This window comes from Camelina sativa, chromosome 8 (assembly GCF_000633955.1).
Source record: "Camelina sativa cultivar DH55 chromosome 8, Cs, whole genome shotgun sequence".
In the NCBI taxonomy this organism is placed as follows: Eukaryota; Viridiplantae; Streptophyta; class Magnoliopsida; order Brassicales; family Brassicaceae; genus Camelina; species Camelina sativa.
In genome coordinates, this window is record NC_025692.1 from 11,218,913 (window position 1) to 11,238,366 (window position 19,454).

A 19,454-nucleotide genomic window follows, 5' to 3' on the forward strand; every position below is an offset into this window, starting at 1 on the left:
GTTGAAAAATTTAAAATATTATAATTATTAAAACTTTTAAAAGATTCAAATATTATAAATATTTAAACTTAATATAATGTTTAAAAATACTGTAAATACTTCCATAGAAAGTTTAAAATATTATAAAAAGTTAAAGTATCATTAATATTTAACTCTAAAAAAAAAATTATAAATATTTAAACTACATCTAAAGTTTAAAATATTATAAATATTTAAACTCTATTAAAATTTAAAAGTTTAAGTATTATTAAATATTATATATTCAATTTTCAAATATCTTGAAATTATCTAATTTATCTCCGTTTGTGTTTTTATATCTTATGAGCGTTAATACATGTTTTTGTATATGACTTTATAGATGAGTTGATATTCTTTCAGTATTTTTGGGTCTAAGAAAGAAGGATTGACGTCGCAAGACCTAGATTTGATGTTGTTTGAGTCAAGTTTTGGGGTTTAAAAAAGAAGGATCGACGACAAGCACACATGTTTTATTAGCTATTCATTTATTCATATTACTTTCTTTCCAAGTAATTTATAATTTTGTAGTATTAAAGATTTTGGTTTGAAAATTTATAATTTTGTAGTATTAAGGATTTTGATTTGAGAAGTTTCAATACGTGTGAATCTTTAATCGAGTAAGTATACAATGAAAGTATCAATAATTGAGTGCACGTGGTCATTATGTTGGTTTTCATGAATTGCACAAATTTAACGAGAAAAGAAGCAATGATTTTGGTCGTGGAGATTGATTGGTTAACAAGTTGTGTGGTAGTCTAAAAAAGAGATTTGAATTATGATTATTCTGTCGAAGAATGTGAGGAAGCTGACGAAGAAGAGAAAGAAAAATAGTATAACGTTTAAGTATAAATTCATAATTTTTTATCAGATTTAAATTTTTAAAAGTTAAACGTTATATATTATATATTTTTTAAATTGGTGTTTGAAGTAAAAAAATTTTCTTAATAGTAGTAATTTATTAAAGGTTTTTATAAGATAATAATTCATAACTATCACCAATCATATATAATATTCACCAAAATATATTAAATATACCCACACGTAGGATGGATTCAAAACCTAGTATAATTAATAAAATCGGGTACTATATATTTATATCTAAACTAACAAATAATGGAAAAACATATATAATAATAACAATCCGAATAAATGTGACCAACAGTTGTGGTTTTTCAATCGTACCTTTTGGATATTTTCTGAAAAGTCGTGATGAAAAGTTACAACTGTTCACTGTAAAGTTGTGTTGATTGGAACATTAGTATCTTTTGAAATCTATATATTTGAACTGTTTGAACTGTTTTCATTAGTATCTTGTGTTGAGATTAGGGTCCATATATTTGTCTGTTTAAACTGTTTTCATTTTTTTTTGTCATGACACAAAATCAATTAAAATTTCAATCTTAATGGTTTATACATTTTTCTAAATTATTTTATAGCATTTATTCTTTTAAAAGTCAAGAAATTCCTCTAATTCTTGATTTAACAAAAGTTTTTTGGAATGATGAATCTAATTTACATCTTTTAGTTAATTTTAGATATAAAATTTTAATAAAAAATACCTAGAGTGATTTTCCAAGAGTTAGATGGATTACATAGTGAGTTTTTGAATTTGACTTTTCAATATGGTAACAATCCGAATAAATGCCACCAAATGTTGTGTTTTTCAATCGTACCTTTTGGATAATCTTCCAAAAAATCTGTAGAAAATTTCAATTATGTGTTTAACAAAAAGTTGTGATTGTTTATTGTAACGGTTTTTTTGTAAAGTTGCAACTGCTCATTGTAGAGCTGTGTCTATTCGAATATTCGTATCTTTTGAAATCTATATTGTTGTCTGTTTGAACTGTTTTTTTTTTCCATGAACACAAAATAATATAAAATTTCAATCTTAATGGTTTTTACAGATATCTAGATTATTCTCTAGCATTCATTCTTTTAAAAGTAAGAAATTCCTCCAATTCTTGATTTAACAAAAGATTTTTGGAATGATGAATCTAATTTACAACTTTTAGTTAATTTTATATATAAAAAATTAATGAAAATACATATATATAATAGCAATCCGAATAAATACCACCAAAGTTGTGTTTTTCAATCATATTTTTTGGATAATTTTACAAAAAAAATTGTAGAAAATTTAAATTGTGTGTTTTACACAAAGTTGCGATTGTTCATTGTAACGGTTTTTTTGTAAAGTTGCAACTGTTCATTGTAGAGTTGTGTCTATTCGAATATTCGTATCTTTTGAAATCTATATATATTTGTCTGTTTGAACTGTTTTCATTTTTTTGCCATGACACCAAATAATATAAAATTTCAATCTCAATGGTTTTTACAGCTCTCTAAATTATTCTCTAGCATTCATTCTTTTAAATGTAAAGAGAATCCTCCAATTCTCTATTTAACAAAAGATTTTTGGAATGATGAATCTAATTTACAACTTTTAGTTAATTTTATACGTAGAGTCTTTTTCGAAGAGTTAAATGGATTATATAATAAGCTTTTGGGTTTGACTTTTGAATATAGTAATAAAGATGTCTTCTATTTAAAATCAGTTTATATGAGTTTGTATGTATAATCAAGTGCACACACAACAATTGCAATTTTTCGTAGTACATTTTCGTAAAAAAAATGTTTTTATTTGTTTTTTTTTAATTCAAACAGTTGTATCTTTTCACTATATTTTATTTATATTTTTTCATCACAGCTTTTCGTTTTAATATGAGTGTCTATTTAAATAGTCATGCTTTTTGAACTCTCTTTATATTTGTCTCTTCATCACTAACTAGCAAGTTCGTTGAAACAAATTTTTCATTTTATGTTGAGTCTAGATAATTGAATATATTCTATAATCTAACTAAAATTTTAGAAATGATTATAGCAATAGAGAAATTTATACAATATAATATTGAATTTACAGTTGTGTCTATTTATATTAACTTTCCGTTAAAAAAAATATTTTAATATTTAAAAATAATAATAACAATCTGAATAAATAAGAACGACAGTTGAGACTTTTCGTAGTACTTTTTTGTAATAAAATTGGTTTTATTTGTTCTTTTTTAAAAACTCAAACAGTTTTATTTGTTCATTGTAGAGTTGTGTCTTTTCAATATATTTTATTCATATTTTTTCATCACAACTTTTCGTTGTAATAGGTGTGTCTATTTAAATAGTCATATATTTTGAACTCTCTATATATTTGTCTCTTTATCAATAACTAACAAATCAATATTGATGAAACAAATTTTTCATTTTATGTTAAATCTAAATAATTTGAATATTAATATCTAATATTCAATGTTATTCTATAATCTAACTAAAATTTCAGAAATGATTATAGTAATATAGAAATTTAATAAAACTTAATATATAATTTACAGTTGTGTCTATTTATCATAACTTTTCGTTAAAACTATTTTAATATTTAAAATTTATTTATTTTGTTCTTAAGAGTTGTGTATTTTAATTTTAATTTTCTATTGATACTGTTTCACTCATTATTAAATATATTTTTAGTTATAGTTATTTAATAGAAAATTACATTACTCATTATAACCATTAGTTCCATATTCTCGGTAATGATCACTTCGTCATAATGATTTTTTTTATTTGTAGCTCTTTACAATAATTCTTCATAAAAATATCTTATATTTAAAATACTTTAAACAATATGTTTTGCAAAGTTGTGTTTATTCTACATAATATTTTTTGTTATAAGTTTTCATTTTGATGATTGTGTTTTTAGTAACAGTTTATATATTCAAACTATTCTATTACATTCAAATAATTTCATAATGTATAGTTTTAAATTTTAAATTTAAAATTTTTTTTTTCTAAAATACTTCCCAACCACATTGCACGATTTGTGTACTCTAAAATCCTNCAAAGTTGCTGAAGATGATTTGGTGTACGATGTCGTGGTCTTCACCGATGGTGAAGAAGATTTTGTCAACGCCAATGCTATAGAAGTTGAAGATGATAAAATAAAATTATTTTGTGTCAGTCGTCACACGTAACCACAATCAGCATCTATTATAACATAGAATAGAACTAACGAAATATCAGAAAGCAAAACTTTATAGTTGTTCTATTATATGCATATTTGGAGTTTTTAAACAAGATATATATAGTTCTTCATTTGAACGTCATGTACCAAGTTCTCGGATGATTTTTCAACACCAATGATATGGAAGACGATGATGATAACAATGATACTGCAGATTGTTATAGACATGGCGATCTTCTTAAAGACGAAGACAGTGATCTTAACTTTGTAGGAAAAGATTCGAGGATGAAGATGGTGACACCTTGGGGAAGATGGGCTTCTAAAACTAAAGGCCCATTGATCTCATCTCACGAAGAAAATGTGGCGTCTACGAGGAAAAGTCAAATATTAATCATTACACTTAGCTTTGATTATTATTGGATAATTAAGTTTAGTACGGTGAAACAAGGTTATATTTCTGTACGTGTGAAATATTATCAGTGGAAGAGAAGAATGGAAAAAAAGGCGATGGATAAATGCGGTCAAATCCATGGAAGAGAACAGCGTATTATTCATTATTGTTGGGCCTAGGTGTTGTGTTTCTTGCCCAACAAGTTACGGATTTGACGTAGGTGTTTACGTAGCTCTCTATTAGGATTTATGTTAATTTTCTATTTTTATTTTGAAAGAAGATATACTTTTTACTTTTATGATTAGGATTAGAATATTTGGTGTTTATCTTCTTTCCTTAGTTTTATATTTGATTATCTTTTATAAAAGAGATCAAACTCTCACATGTATAGATAATCGATTATTGAATAAAAGAGTTAATTTGAAGAGAGCTTTGTATAAGCCTAGAGAGGAGGATTCTCACACCCATAAAAATCTTACCTTGAATAGGACCTGAGAGGAGGACTCTTATCCCTATCCGTTCTTAGCTTCCGCACCGCATTATTTGGTATCAGAGCCGAAACGGTTCTGGCAGTGTATATTCCCAAGTTCTACGGTGGAATTCGTGTTGATTCATTCTTAGATTGGCTCGCGGATGTTGAAGACATATTGATGCTTCAAAGTGTTCCGGCTGATGAACAGGTTTCGCTTGTGACTAAGAATTTTCGAGAACATGCATCAACATGGTGGCAGCAAGTGAAGAAAACACGCAAGAAAGCTGGCAAGAGTCCTATCAAATCATGGGATAAACTCAAGCAAAAGCTTTGTGCAACCTATCTACCTCGTCATATGATGTATAATCTTTTGCCGAATATGAAACAAGGAGCACGATTGGTTCAAGTCCACAACGTTGTCGATGAGCATATCTACGATGTTGTTGGTGATGATTTGTGTACTCTGAAACTCGCCTCCGATGAAGACAGTGATGTTGTCGAAGTGAAAGAACCCGACAACATGGAAGACGAAGACGTCTTTGTCGGCGTAGAAAACGGCGATGAGTATGCCTATGTGGATGGCTCTAATTCTTTTCCTTTGGTGTATGATGCCGAGCAACAGTTCGCTGTCAAAGTTGCTGAAGATGATTTGGTGTACGATGTCGTGGTCTTCACCGATGGTGAAGAAGATTTTGTCAACGCCAATGCTATAGAAGTTGAAGATGATAAAATAAAATTATTTTGTGTCAGTCGTCACACGTAACCACAATCAGCATCTATTATAACATAGAATAGAACTAACGAAATATCAGAAAGCAAAACTTTATAGTTGTTCTATTATATGCATATTTGGAGTTTTTAAACAAGATATATATAGTTCTTCATTTGAACGTCATGTACCAAGTTCTCGGATGATTTTTCAACACCAATGATATGGAAGACGATGATGATAACAATGATACTGCAGATTGTTATAGACATGGCGATCTTCTTAAAGACGAAGACAGTGATCTTAACTTTGTAGGAAAAGATTCGAGGATGAAGATGGTGACACCTTGGGGAAGATGGGCTTCTAAAACTAAAGGCCCATTGATCTCATCTCACGAAGAAAATGTGGCGTCTACGAGGAAAAGTCAAATATTAATCATTACACTTAGCTTTGATTATTATTGGATAATTAAGTTTAGTACGGTGAAACAAGGTTATATTTCTGTACGTGTGAAATATTATCAGTGGAAGAGAAGAATGGAAAAAAAGGCGATGGATAAATGCGGTCAAATCCATGGAAGAGAACAGCGTATTATTCATTATTGTTGGGCCTAGGTGTTGTGTTTCTTGCCCAACAAGTTACGGATTTGACGTAGGTGTTTACGTAGCTCTCTATTAGGATTTATGTTAATTTTCTATTTTTATTTTGAAGGAAGATATACTTTTTACTTTTATGATTAGGATTAGAATATTTGGTGTTTATCTTCTTTCCTTAGTTTTATATTTGATTATCTCTTATAAAAGGATCCAACTCTCACATGTATAGATAATCGATTATTGAATAAAAGAGTTAATTTGAAGAGAGCTTTGTATAAGCCTAGAGAGGAAAACTCTCACACCCATAATAATCTTACCTTGAGGTCTGAGTTCTAGTTAGAATAGAAAACAAAGAAGAAGAAAAAAAAGGAAAAGAGAAACCAATCATATTATGCAATCACATGATCGAGCCTAGACAAATTTTTTTTTTTCTTTCTCCAAACAGGTTTGTATTATAACTCAAGTTCAAATTTGAAAATATAATATCTCTGGGAGTTATAGACGGGGGGGGGGGGGGGGGGGNGGGGGGGGGAATTAAATGAAAACTAGCATTGTTAACGAATTAAATCGGTAGTATATATATTATTGACGGGGCATCTTCACATTTTGAATCATTGGAAGATTAAAGATAGAAGAACAACTTGGGAGAATGTCAGAATGATATGTAAACAAAACAAAAACCTTATATGCAACGGCTCCAATGTATGTATATAGTCCTAATTAAGAAGCAAAATTTGCAAAGACCAAAGAGACTAGGAGAGCTACTATGGTCACAACTCGACCCACCGCCACACTCGGGAGAGAAGCACTGAGGTTAGGAGAAGGTCCGGGGACTCCGGCTGCAGGAATAGTAGTAGTCAACGGAGGAGGAGAGGAGGATGAGGTTGGTGGCTCAGAGACTGGTGTGGAGGAGGCAGGGAGGAGGACGTTGAGGTCAAGTTTCTGACCCGCGAGGCAATGGCCGGGAACGCCGCAAAAGAAGAAATGGTGGCCGTGGTTGGTCAGTGTGATTGAGTCGTTTCCGGTGGTGAAGGTGGAGATTGGGTTTGAGCTGTTGCAGCTTCTGTACATTGGGTGCGTCACTCTCATTACGTTGTGGAATTGTGGGTTGTACTCGAACACTGTCAAAATCAAATTAGTTTTCGTTTTATGTATACGTGTGTATATTGTCTTAATGATAAATGACAATATGCTCCATGTCTATGTTTGTATATTCTTATCATATTCATTTATCGATGACAATTCGGCTACGCCTGTCTAAAATCAGTACGGATTTCGAGATAGTTAAGTTTGACTCTAGATTGAAATAGTTTTCTATAAAACGATAAATTTGATAGAACTGACTTACAAAAGACAAATTCACATTATATCATGGTCCGAAAAATCATTACAAGGAAAAAAAAAACCACTTTAGCCTTCTGTAATTAACCATGTATTCTTTTAATAAATTTAACATTTAAACGGAAAAAAAATCATAACATAGTTTGGCCCGTAAACTTTAATTATAGTTTTTATATCTAAATTTCTCAATAAGATGTTAATCAAGAACCCTATTTTTAAAGTCAGCTTCAAACCAATGTTGTAATAATAACCATGCATTTATACTTTTATATGATGAAATCATGAAAATATCAAAAATGACACTTTTGTATAGAGATATATATGATATTTGTGAGTTAAAAAAGTCATAATGATTAGTGCGTGAGTGGTACTCTTTTAAAATACTTTACACCTAAAGCGTACGCACTAATTAAGAATTAAGATTGCTGGAGGGGCCCCAATTTCCGAAGTAAGTATTACATTCAAGATCTGCTCATGGTAATGGTAAGAAGATTAAGGAACTCACAAACAGTATCACCAATGTGGAAAGTTTTGGTAGACGCCCATAGCTTGTAGTCTACGTTGGCTATGGTTGTCCAGCCTGCTGAGTCGCCCACTTTGTATACCGCCGCTCCACTCAGCCGTCCCATGACCACCAAACACACCAAAGCCGAAACTATCCTCGCCGCCATCGATTTACTCTCTATATATCTCTCTCACTCCTCTTCTTCTTTTTTGGTCGAGAGCCCCACAAGGTCGTTTCCTTTTAATTTCTCTCTTTCTTTTATTTGTGTGCCTGTATATATATAGAAGGAGGGATGTGAATGTGAGTGGTACGTGCGTATGTATGAAGAGGTCACTTGATCTTTATTGGTTAGTTGGCTAATTTGGAGAAAGGAGTGTCTAAAAAGCAAAATACCGACAAAGATTGCTTGCTTTACTTGTTTATCTTTTATTAATGTTGAATTTAATTTCTAATACTGACTTGATATATATATATTGATTAAGTTGGCTGAAATCGAATAATGGAGTTTTTTTCTTTCTTTCTTTAAAACTTTAAAAAAGGACATGATACATATTCACTGAAGTGGACGGTAAGATCAATCCATGCATATCCACATATTATAAAATAATTCTAAGTTGGAAACCATAAATCTTGACATAATTGAAATCACCAAAGACTTTGATTAGCTTAACCTAAATATCCATCTGATCCGTCAATTTTTGTAGTTAGATTCTGTGACATGAATGACCTCGAAGAACTATTATATTGATGAGTGGTGCTAGGAGTCTCTCTTTTTTTTTTTTTTTTCTTTGTTATGAATCTCTTGCGAACTTTAAGTTGGAATCTAATCTAATAATGTATACAATATGGTCAATCCATTTCGGTTGAAACTCATAAATTTGTAAAAGTTCTCCTCAATAACGAAAAAAAAGACATACACACAAATAAATAAACATATACAAAACGGTAATCGTTATAAGTTGTAAAGTGTTCACACGGTTTAAAGTTTGCAAGGCTTGCAAGGAAAGAATGGTGAGTTAGTTGGTGTGCTAATGTTTTGAATCATCTTTTAATATTTGAACTTCTCAGTTACTCTTCCTCCTACATCTTGGTAACATATATAGTTTCCTTACCATTCAAATTCTATTTATGTGATACATTATTTTTATTGTTGCCAACTTCATATTAAGTATAATATCTTCAATTTGATCACTGCAGCATGGATTCAGCCCGGACTGTAACTTCAAAACTAGTGTATCTATTTTCGGTCCATTAACATTGCTACCATTTGTTCGTAGCTAGACAATCAACAATTGCACATTTCTACATCGCAATATACATTATCATTTTGAAAAAGAAAATAGAACACTTGTCGGAAATGGAACTCAAGGCCGATGTCATTAACAAGTACTTACTGTCACAACAAAACAAACAAAAAAGACTTTACCTAGTTACAAACACAGTTTGAGTAAAACACTGTATGAAAGTTAAAAACTGTATTTTTCCTCTATCTATTTATGGTTTGTTTACCACCTCTTTTTCACTCTCTTCTGCTTCTACTTTGGTCTTACCGTTACTCTTCCCACCACTCACAAGTACTTGATCATTGTGATCATCCATAAATCTACCCCAGAACCAATGCTTCTTCCACACTCTCTCAGTCATCTCCTCGATCGGAACGTTCTTAGTCTCAGGAAGTAGAAACATCACAAACACAGACATAATCAGAACCCACGCCGAAAAGAAGATGAATATCCCAAACTTGAAATGGCAAAGCATGGAAAGGAAAGCTTGAGCGATAATAAACGTGAAGAGCAAGTTAACGCAGACCGCCACACTTTGTCCAGCGGAACGTGTCCCTAGAGGGAATATCTCACTCGGGATCAACCACCCTAGCGGTCCCCAAGACCAGGCGAAGGCAGCAACATAAGTGCAGATCATTACCACGACTAGAACTGCGAAACCTCTGGAGATATTTGTAGAGTGGTCAGTGACGTTGGTACCAAGGACAATAGCGATAACGACTTGAGAGAAGAACATTTGGACACCAGCTTCAAGGAATAGAACCCGGCGACCAACTTTGTCAACGGAGTATATTGAGACTAATGTGGAGAGGACGTTGACTGCTCCAGTGACCACTGCAGAGTAAAGAGAAGCGTCACTGCCAAAACCTAAAGTATCGAACAGAACAGGAGCGTAGAACATAATCGCATTGATTCCAGTACATTGTTGGAACATCTGCATTTTACACACACAAGAAAAAAGGATCAGCATCAACAGCAGAATCTTAGTAGATAAATTTCTTATTTTGACTTCAAATTCTACAACAAAATCACTTCAATTACCACAAAGAAGCGATAGTACTGACCGGTAAAGCGAGGGCAACGACAAGCTGAGGACGGTTTCTACGTTGGAAAAGGTGTCTGAAAGGGTGTTTAACTTCTTTAGCAAGTCGACTAGCTTCGAGTAGATAAGCAAACTCTGGTTCGACATAATGGGTACCTCGGATACTACGGAGAACGGCTTTACCTTCATCGAGGCGACCTCTTTCGACTAAACTGTTCGGTGTTTCGGTCACCAATAAAGCTCCAACCGTTAGGAGAAGCGCAGGAACTCCCGCCATACCTAACGATAACCTCCACCCCCATCCTTTAATCCTGCAAACAATTCAAATTTTATTTAGCTCCATTTGGAAATATATATAATTTGTTTTGTTCCAAATAAACCTTATAAAGTTAAAACGATTTTTTGGTGAGAATTTGATATGAAGAACCTTTTTTCTAAAAAGTTAAAAATAAATTTAAATAAACGAAAGTTTGACAATAACAATCACAAAATTTGGAATACTTTAGAAAGTACATGTAACGATATCTTTTTTTTTTTGCATAAATTAAGGTTGTGTGAAGTGAAAGAGACATTCACGTGGATATTTTCTAATAGAGTCATTTTCTAGCAAAAAATACTGAATTATGACAACCATATATTAATTTGGAATTTTTTCCGTGAAATTTTTTCAAATTCTAAGAATTTGGCTCCTACCGATATGTTGGATAAACAACAAAATCACGGAATAACTAAATAATGGTTGACGAAGAAGTCGTTAAAAAAAAACTAAATAATGGTTGACGAAATAAGTTGAACCGTATAAAAAAAATGATGATTATAAAACGTATGAAAATCAATTTTTACTTTTAACGTACCCTAATTTCATTTCCACACATTTCCCTATTATTAATAAATAAACATTCATGAAAAAGAGTACTATTAGGGAATACTGAATAGATATTTACTTGGCGGTTCCATAGTTGACAAGATTGGCGAAGAGGATACCAAAAGTGATGTTAAGCTGAAAGAGAATATTGAGACCACCACGGATCCTAGTAGGTGCAATCTCCGACAAGAACAATGGAACGGCTTGATTAGCGAACCCAACTCCACAACCAAGCAATATCCGGCCAGCAATAAGCATGTCTAGGTCTTGAGCCCCCGCATTGAGAGCCACACCGATGATGAAGAAAACACCGGCTATGAGCATCGTTTGCCTCCGTCCGGGCCTCCTCGTCGTGTATGAAGCGAAAAGTGTTGCGGTTAGACCGGCTAAGTATAGAGAGGATTTGTAAAGTTGTAACCCTTGGTTGTCGTATTTGCAATAGTACTTGTTTTTGTCTACGCCGGCTTCTACACGTCTGTGAACCACCGGAAAAAACTTTTCGAGAAAGTCCGGCATTGTTGTCACCCCGCCTGCGTGTAGCCATATTGATGATGGGAAACCATCTTAATATTTTTACTGGTTAACCTAATTCAGAACTAAATTAATATTTTATATGGGATTAGCCATGTTCAAATTCGATTTTGAGCACAAGTGAAAAATAAAAAAAGGAGTCACACTTATTTTATTTCATATAAAATAAAAATTAAAAAACTAAAATCTATGACAGTTATTTTGTCACTATACTATTAAATCAAGAGCGAATTAAATCTCTAATTGCCAGACTTTTGAAAGCTAAGATTTTAGATTATTTTGTTTTTCGCATTTAACGTTGAACTTGTAAGTAAAATTTCATTTGTTCTAAAGTATTTTATATTAGTACTTAATTTACAAAAATAATCGCGGCATAGCGCAGATTTTTAATCTAGTACAATATATATATAGAATAGTACACGATAACACATGTTATATTAATACCGGTGACACCAATGTCGTAGCCGAACATGAGGCCTCCGGTTGCCGTCATGATGCAAGAGATGATAACTATAGGAGTTATCTTTGCCTCAAACTCCACTCCGTTCGCCGAAGCAGCAGCAAATCCCCCTCCGGCCATACTGAAGATCTCTCTTCAGAAGCTGAAACTTAAAAGTTATTTTCTCTAAAAAGGGTTTTTAAAAAAACACTTAATTAAAGAGACCCATTGGGATGTTTGTTTACTTCAGACTCAGTATATAGAAAACGAAGCAGTGAAGCACACAGGGAAATTGTATGTAGCCAATGGGATTTTTACACGTCTCTTATTTCACATGCTCTTGATTCATTAAGTCATTGGTCAACAAACGTGTCTGATTATCTCTATCTGCCCTTGTGTGGTGTCTCCTTAGTCCTTAGGTTAATATACTATTTTTCTAATTCCTATCAGCATAAGTCGTAAGTCTTCTCTTCTTGTTATTATATATCCTCGAATATTATATTTGTAGTCTTGTTAAATTGTAAGGTTCTGTCCTCTCTAATAAGAGAGATTGCTACATTTTTTTATATCGTTGTCAATATGTGAGGTATGTGAATGTGAGTGGTGCGTATGTATGTCATGTTGGTCTTAACGTCGACTTTAAAATCAACCTAAACCTATTTTCAATTACTATATATGAAATTATTGAAATGTAGTGCGGTTATAATCGTAACAAAAATATACTGTTGGAATCGCACCGTACCGTACGGTTCTGTTTCATAAGAAATCAAACATATTTGTCGTGCGGGAACAAAATCGCTAATGTGTTGACTAATATGCACATAATAGTCCAATAAAACATCTGTTTATGTAATATGAATAAGGAGAACTTGGACTATTAAATATACATCTTCATTATCTCATAGAAGGAACAGAACACTTGCCAGAATTGGTATACTCAACAAAGCCAAAACAAAACTTTACCTATTCACAAACATAGTTCAAAGTAACGAAATTTAGTACATTGTCTTTTCCTTTTCTCTATTTGGTGCATTTACCAAGCTCTGATGCACTCTCTTCTGCTTCTACTTCGGTATGACTCTTAAACCAATTTAGAGCCGTGTTGAAGGATCAAAGCCGTTAGATTTACCATTACTCTTCTCAGCACTCACAAACATTTGATTTTTGTCATCATCCATGAACCTAGCCCAGAACCAATGCTTCTTCCACACTCTCTCAGTCATCTCCTCGATCGGAACGTTCTTAGTCTCAGGAAGTAGAAACATCACAAACACAGACATAATCAGAACCCACGCCGAAAAGAAGATGAATATCCCAAACTTGAAATGGCAAAGCATGGAAAGGAAAGCTTGAGCGATAATAAACGTGAAGAGCAAGTTAACGCAGACCGTCACACTTTGTCCCGCGGAACGTGTCTCTAGAGGGAATGTCTCACTCGGGATTAACCACCCGAGCGGTCCCCAAGACCACGCGAAAGCAGCCACGTAAGTGCAGATCATTACCACGACTAAAATTGCAAAACCTTTGGAAAGATTTGTAGAGTGATCTGTGACTTTGATGCCGAGGATGATGGCGATTACGAATTGAGAGAAGAACATTTGAACTCCAGCTTCAAGGAGTAGAACCCGGCGACCGACTTTGTCAACGGAGTAGATTGAGACTAAAGTAGAGAGCACGTTGACTGCTCCGGTAACCACAGCAGAGTAAAGAGAAGCATCACTGCCAAACCCTAATGTGTTGAACAGAACAGGTGCGTAGAACATAATCGCGTTGATTCCAGTACATTGTTGGAATATCTGCAAATATAAAAAAAAAATAAACATCAAATGCAAATCCTACTTTGTAAACTTTCAAAATTGAACACAATGGAATCGAAATTATTGAAACTTGACAAACAATTTAGGGTTTCTTGATCCTAAATTAAGAGCCCTGTTTAAAGTCTCCAAATAGGATTCAACTACTAACCTGTAAAGCGACGGCGATAACAAGCTGAGGACGATTTCTACGTTGAAGAAGGTTTCTAAAAGGGTGTTTAACTTCTTTAGCAAGCCGACTAGCTTCAAGTAGATCAGCAAACTCTGGTTCGACATTATCGGTACCTCTAATACGACGGAGTACAGCTTTACCTTCATCGAGACGACCTCTTTCGACTAAACTGTTCGGTGTCTCCGTCACCATTAAAGCTCCGACCGTTAGAAGAAGCGCGGGAATTCCAGCCAAACCTAAGGATAATCTCCATCCCCATCCTCCTTTAATCCTGCAAACATTTCAAAATTCATTTAGCGGACTCAGTTTTAACTCCACTATGGGCCTTTAGGCCTACATATAAGCCCATTAGCTAGCTACGTGACAGATCACCGTAAGCATTTAAAGTCAACGTGGAGAAAAAACAATTGTTAGCGACGACTACGTTCAGTGAGACGTAGGCATGTGGATAGAATTTGCTGAAATCGCGGACGACTTTTTTGATCTACTTATTTTAAATATATAAAAAATTTGTCGAAATTTATAAAGTTAAAATGCTTTTTTTAATGATAATATTATGAAAAAGGTCTGAAATTTTGAAAAGGTTATAAATAAATATAAACAAACACGGGAGACAGCCAAAAAGTTTGACAAAAAAAGAACAGTAAATTTGGATAACTTTAGAAAGTACATGAAACGAAATCTTCTTTTCTTTTTCTTTAACAACAAATTAAGGTTTGTGTGAAGTGAAAGAGACAAGTCATGTGGATATTTTTCAATAGTGTCATGTTAAAGCAAAAACTTCAAAAATTATGGCCACCATATATTAATTTGGATTATGTATTTTTCGTTTAAAAAAATCTCAAACCCTAAGTTTAGTTTCCACTCATTTTTTTCATATTATATATCAGATAAAAATAGAAAAAAGTATTAAGGAAGAGATATTTACTTGGCGGTTCCATAGTTGACAAGATTGGCAAAGAGGATACCAATAGTGACATTAAGCTGAAAGAGAATGTTAAGACCACCACGGATCCTAGTAGGTGCAATCTCCGACAAGAACAAAGGAACGGCTTGATTAGCGAATCCAACTCCACAACCAAGCAATATCCGGCCTGCGATAAGCATGGCTAGGTCTTGAGCCCCAGCGTTGAGAGCCACACCGATGATGAAGAAAACGCCGGCTATGAGCATAGTTAGCCTTCGTCCGAGCGTTCTCGTCGTGTATGAAGCGAAGAACGTAGCGGTTAGACCGGCTAAGTATAGAGATGAGGTGAAAAGTTGTAGCCCTTGGTTGTCGTATTTGCAGTAGTTGCTTTTGTCGGCTCCGGCTTCTACTCGTCTGTGAACCGCCNAAATTAAGGTTTGTGTGAAGTGAAAGAGACAAGTCATGTGGATATTTTTCAATAGTGTCATGTTAAAGCAAAAACTTCAAAAATTATGGCCACCATATATTAATTTGGATTATGTATTTTTCGTTTAAAAAAATCTCAAACCCTAAGTTTAGTTTCCACTCATTTTTTTCATATTATATATCAGATAAAAATAGAAAAAAGTATTAAGGAAGAGATATTTACTTGGCGGTTCCATAGTTGACAAGATTGGCAAAGAGGATACCAATAGTGACATTAAGCTGAAAGAGAATGTTAAGACCACCACGGATCCTAGTAGGTGCAATCTCCGACAAGAACAAAGGAACGGCTTGATTAGCGAATCCAACTCCACAACCAAGCAATATCCGGCCTGCGATAAGCATGGCTAGGTCTTGAGCCCCAGCGTTGAGAGCCACACCGATGATGAAGAAAACGCCGGCTATGAGCATAGTTAGCCTTCGTCCGAGCGTTCTCGTCGTGTATGAAGCGAAGAACGTAGCGGTTAGACCGGCTAAGTATAGAGATGAGGTGAAAAGTTGTAGCCCTTGGTTGTCGTATTTGCAGTAGTTGCTTTTGTCGGCTCCGGCTTCTACTCGTCTGTGAACCGCCGGAAAGAACTTTTTGAGAAAGTCTGGCATCGATGTCACTCCACCTGCATAGTCATATTGACGATGTAAAACCATTTAATTTTTTACCGTTTAAGCTGATTTTGAACTTAGAAGATACTCATACTATCATAGTGCCCAAAATATTGTTTATTAATGTTGATGTGTCATAACCAATGTTCAAATCCAACATTGAGCATATGTGTTGTGTATGCGACAAAATAAAAAGGAATCAATTATGCCAAAACAAAGAGGAAAACTAAACCCTATGACACTAATTTTGTCAATATACTAGTCAAACGAGGACGGTCTAGCTAGCTAGCTAGATCTTTTAGTTGCCAAACTTTAATTTGTAAGCTAAGATTTTAGATTATTTTCTTACTTGAACTAATTAATTAACATCGAGCTAGTTAGTGAATATTCATTTTGATAAAGTGTTTTTTTTCTTTCAATTAGTCCTCCATACGTTAGGTGAAATGGTTCTACCAAAGAAGTTATTGGTGGTAGTTGAAAACATAAGCAAAAATCATTACTTGAGAAAACTTGCACTAAAAAAACTTATGTATCCATAAAATTTAAAACTTGCTCTACTTTTTGTGTAGTATAAGATAAAAGGATTGTATTATACCTATAGAAAGAGACCTAATTAAGAGATCTGAATATTCTTACCGGAGACACCAACGTCGTAACCAAACATGAGACCGCCGGTAGCAGCCATGATGCAAGAGATGATGACTATAGGAGTTATCTTTGCCTCAAACTCCACTCCGTTCGCCGAAGTGGCAAATCCTCCTCCGGCCATCCTGAGGATCTCTTCAGAAAGCTCAAATCTAAGAAGTTATTTTCTCTTAAAGAGTTAAAAAAAAGGAAACACTTAGTTAAAGAGACCATTGCGGTGTTACTTCATTATATAGAGAAGATGAGGCAGTGAAGCCCAAATAGAAATTGTCTGCAGCCAATGAGATTCTTACACGTCTCTATTTATGTTCACATGCTTCTGAGTCATCAAGTCATTGGTCAACAAACGTTTCTTCTATCTCCTTCTGCTTTATGTGGCGTCTCCTTAGTCCTTAGTTGAATATACAATTTGCCTATCATCATAAGTCATAAGCTCTCTTTCTTGTTATAATATTATCCTCGAATTTTATATTTTTGTTATGTTAAATTATAAGATTCTCCTCTCTTATTAGAGAGATTGTTACATTTTCTTATATCGCTGTCAATGTGTTGTGAAAATCTTGCTACCGGCCTAAGCAAATATCTCGTATATTCCTTTTAGAATATGAACGATTTTGGCCGTTACCCTCGTGTGTTCATACAAATTAGCCGATGTCATGTAACGTGTATATCAGGTCATGGTCATGTGTATCGGTAGGTTCTTACTGAATTTCTCAGAATAAAAATAAATCAAAAAGAAAAAAAAAATATTTTAATAAAAAGAATGGAAAATAGATTCTCAAGGTTTTCAATATTAGAAACTCATAAAATCCATTCCTCATGTAACACATATCACTTTCTAAGTTGTTAGAATTTGTTATAATAAATTAATTCTACAAAAAATTTAAAATCTTAATTAAACAGTTTATTTGTTATTATTTGTTATTTTTTTATTTTTTATAAATCATAAAATAAAACTAGCTATTTAACAAGTTCCATTTTGCATAATATTATTTAGTTCATATTATTTTAAAGTAATATTAGTTGATATTATATAAAATATAACTAATTAATAAAATTAAATATATTTAATAAATAATTTAGTTTGTTTATAAAATATTAATAATGTTAAGATAAAATACAAAATAACAAAATAAATATTCAAATAAAATTATCTTAAAATATAAAGTTATATTAAAAATAATAATATTGTAAGAATGAGAAACTCATTGGATTTCTCACACCAATGGACATACAAAATTAATCAAAAGTTCTCAAATTTCTCTACACTAAAAAAACTAATATTAGATTAGTAAAAGATTCATTTGAGTCTCTACACATGCACATGCTCTCATCTTACTAATTGTATCTATTGCATTGTTTAAATTCTATGGATGTTATATGTATATATGGTGTGAAAAGTCTATGGGACCATATAATTGGATTCAGCATTCTATTTCAGAAAATTATCGAGGGGAAAAGATTTATTGTAAGAAGTAGACCGACACTACTCCAACCCACCAACCTCCCTAGTTAAGAATATGGATCCAAATCTTATAAAATATATATATAATGTATAACCATATTTGCTCACCACTACTCAATGCAATTATTGTGTACTCTTTCGAATGAGATTATTGGGACAAAATTTCTACAACTAGTCTAAGCCAAATTGTTTATATTATTAATTTGTGTTGTGTTTACCCATGGGTTTCTCATCTGCTGTCACGTTATTTGTGTATATCTACCAACTTGCCACTTTTTGCATAGTTCTTCATGGGTCCATATCTTTAAAAGCCAATAACTATACATGTTTTGGGTTTCTGATAAGACTAATAACCAAATATGCACAGCTATATGCAGCAACAACAACAACAACAACAACAACAAAAACCTAACCTTTAATTTAAATAATTCATATTGGTTTTCCCTTATTTTTTCAAGTATTATTATTTAATTTCCTTTGTGACATTTGGTAATTGGAGTTTTAAACTGATATCAGTATACAGCAACACATGCAAATTCAAAATTGAATATTAGTTGTGTGTATAAATTTTATTGTTGAAATATCAAACCACGGAAACCATGGGTTTAGACATGTTAAGTAAACTATATATATCCACTTGACATATATACAGGTGAAATTAATCACACGTAACAAAAATCATATTTGGACCAAAAAGTGTGTGTGTGCGTTTACTTTTCAAACATCATTATCTTCTAAGAAGAGTTTGTAAGAGTTGGAGTCAACGATTCTAATTTTAACTAACATCAAATGAAAGAAACAACAAGTAGTAAAACGTGACGATGAATAAATTAGGAAAAGAAAATTACGAAACTCTATACGTAATTTGTTAAACTGAACAAACTAAAAGTGAATTTAAATCTGACAAAACTGAACTTCTCAAGAACAGTCTTCGTATGTATCTTTCCTTATTAACTGGTCTAGTCAAAGCTCGAACCGTCTCTCTATCTAATTAAACTGGTCCGTACGTAATACGTATGAAATGCAGTTAATGGTGTTCAAACAAAAACACATTTGACAATAGCGGTCAACTAAAACAACCCCGTCGAAGTATTTTTTAGATATTCCAACAAAAAACGAAACTAACAAAAGTCTTCACTCCCAGAAATTTCATAAAGACAATAACAA

The 19,454-nt window shown here is 32.9% G+C and overlaps 3 protein-coding genes across 5 annotated transcripts; all 3 read right to left on the bottom strand.

The window, feature by feature from the left end:
• Window positions 6,794-8,292, bottom strand: LOC104706956 (mavicyanin-like). Its single transcript, XM_010423199.2, has 2 exons — window positions 8,042-8,292; window positions 6,794-7,316 (listed from the first exon to the last, which is right to left on the bottom strand). Exons 1-2 carry the CDS (start codon window positions 8,205-8,207, stop codon window positions 6,916-6,918), a joined length of 567 nt encoding a protein of 188 aa, XP_010421501.1. The 5' UTR covers window positions 8,208-8,292; the 3' UTR covers window positions 6,794-6,915.
• Window positions 9,400-12,455, bottom strand: LOC104706957 (sugar transport protein 13-like). The gene is made up of 4 exons (XM_010423200.2): window positions 12,207-12,455; window positions 11,311-11,761; window positions 10,389-10,677; window positions 9,400-10,258 (listed from the first exon to the last, which is right to left on the bottom strand). The coding sequence occupies exons 1-4, from the start codon at window positions 12,340-12,342 to the stop codon at window positions 9,536-9,538; spliced, it is 1,599 nt and encodes a 532-aa protein (XP_010421502.1). The 5' UTR covers window positions 12,343-12,455; the 3' UTR covers window positions 9,400-9,535.
• Window positions 13,027-17,030, bottom strand: LOC104706959 (sugar transport protein 13-like). 3 transcript variants are annotated; one of them, XM_010423201.1, is made up of 5 exons: window positions 16,814-17,029; window positions 16,098-16,191; window positions 15,116-15,469; window positions 14,167-14,458; window positions 13,027-13,997 (listed from the first exon to the last, which is right to left on the bottom strand). In XM_010423201.1, exons 1-5 carry the CDS (start codon window positions 16,944-16,946, stop codon window positions 13,293-13,295), a joined length of 1,578 nt encoding a protein of 525 aa, XP_010421503.1. In that variant the 5' UTR covers window positions 16,947-17,029; the 3' UTR covers window positions 13,027-13,292. The 3 variants fall into 3 exon arrangements, with proteins under 3 accessions (XP_010421503.1, XP_019083964.1, XP_019083965.1); XM_019228419.1 differs by lacking the exon at window positions 15,116-15,469 and having other exon boundaries at window positions 15,744-16,191; window positions 16,814-17,030; XM_019228420.1 differs by lacking the exons at window positions 16,098-16,191; window positions 16,814-17,029 and having other exon boundaries at window positions 15,116-15,514.

Bases quoted from the DNA above. Each gene is read 5' to 3' on its own strand.
- LOC104706956 (XM_010423199.2), bottom strand. From the start codon at position 8,207: ATGGCGGCGAGGATAGTTTCGGCTTTGGTGTGTTTGGTGGTCATGGGA. The intron at 7,317-8,041 runs GTGAGTTCCTTA...TGATTTTGACAG, and splicing joins CCACATTGGTGATACTGTTT to TGTTCGAGTACAACCCACAA.
- LOC104706957 (XM_010423200.2), bottom strand. From the start codon at position 12,342: ATGGCCGGAGGGGGATTTGCTGCTGCTTCGGCGAACGGAGTGGAGTTT. The intron at 11,762-12,206 runs GTATTAATATAA...GGCTACACGCAG, and splicing joins CTACGACATTGGTGTCACCG to GCGGGGTGACAACAATGCCG. The intron at 10,678-11,310 runs GTAAATATCTAT...AATTGTTTGCAG, and splicing joins GTCAACTATGGAACCGCCAA to GATTAAAGGATGGGGGTGGA.
- LOC104706959 (XM_019228419.1), bottom strand. From the start codon at position 16,946: ATGGCCGGAGGAGGATTTGCCACTTCGGCGAACGGAGTGGAGTTTGAG. The intron at 16,192-16,813 runs GTAAGAATATTC...ATGACTATGCAG, and splicing joins TTACGACGTTGGTGTCTCCG to GTGGAGTGACATCGATGCCA. The intron at 13,998-14,166 runs GTTAGTAGTTGA...TTATATTTGCAG, and splicing joins TTATCGCCGTCGCTTTACAG to ATATTCCAACAATGTACTGG.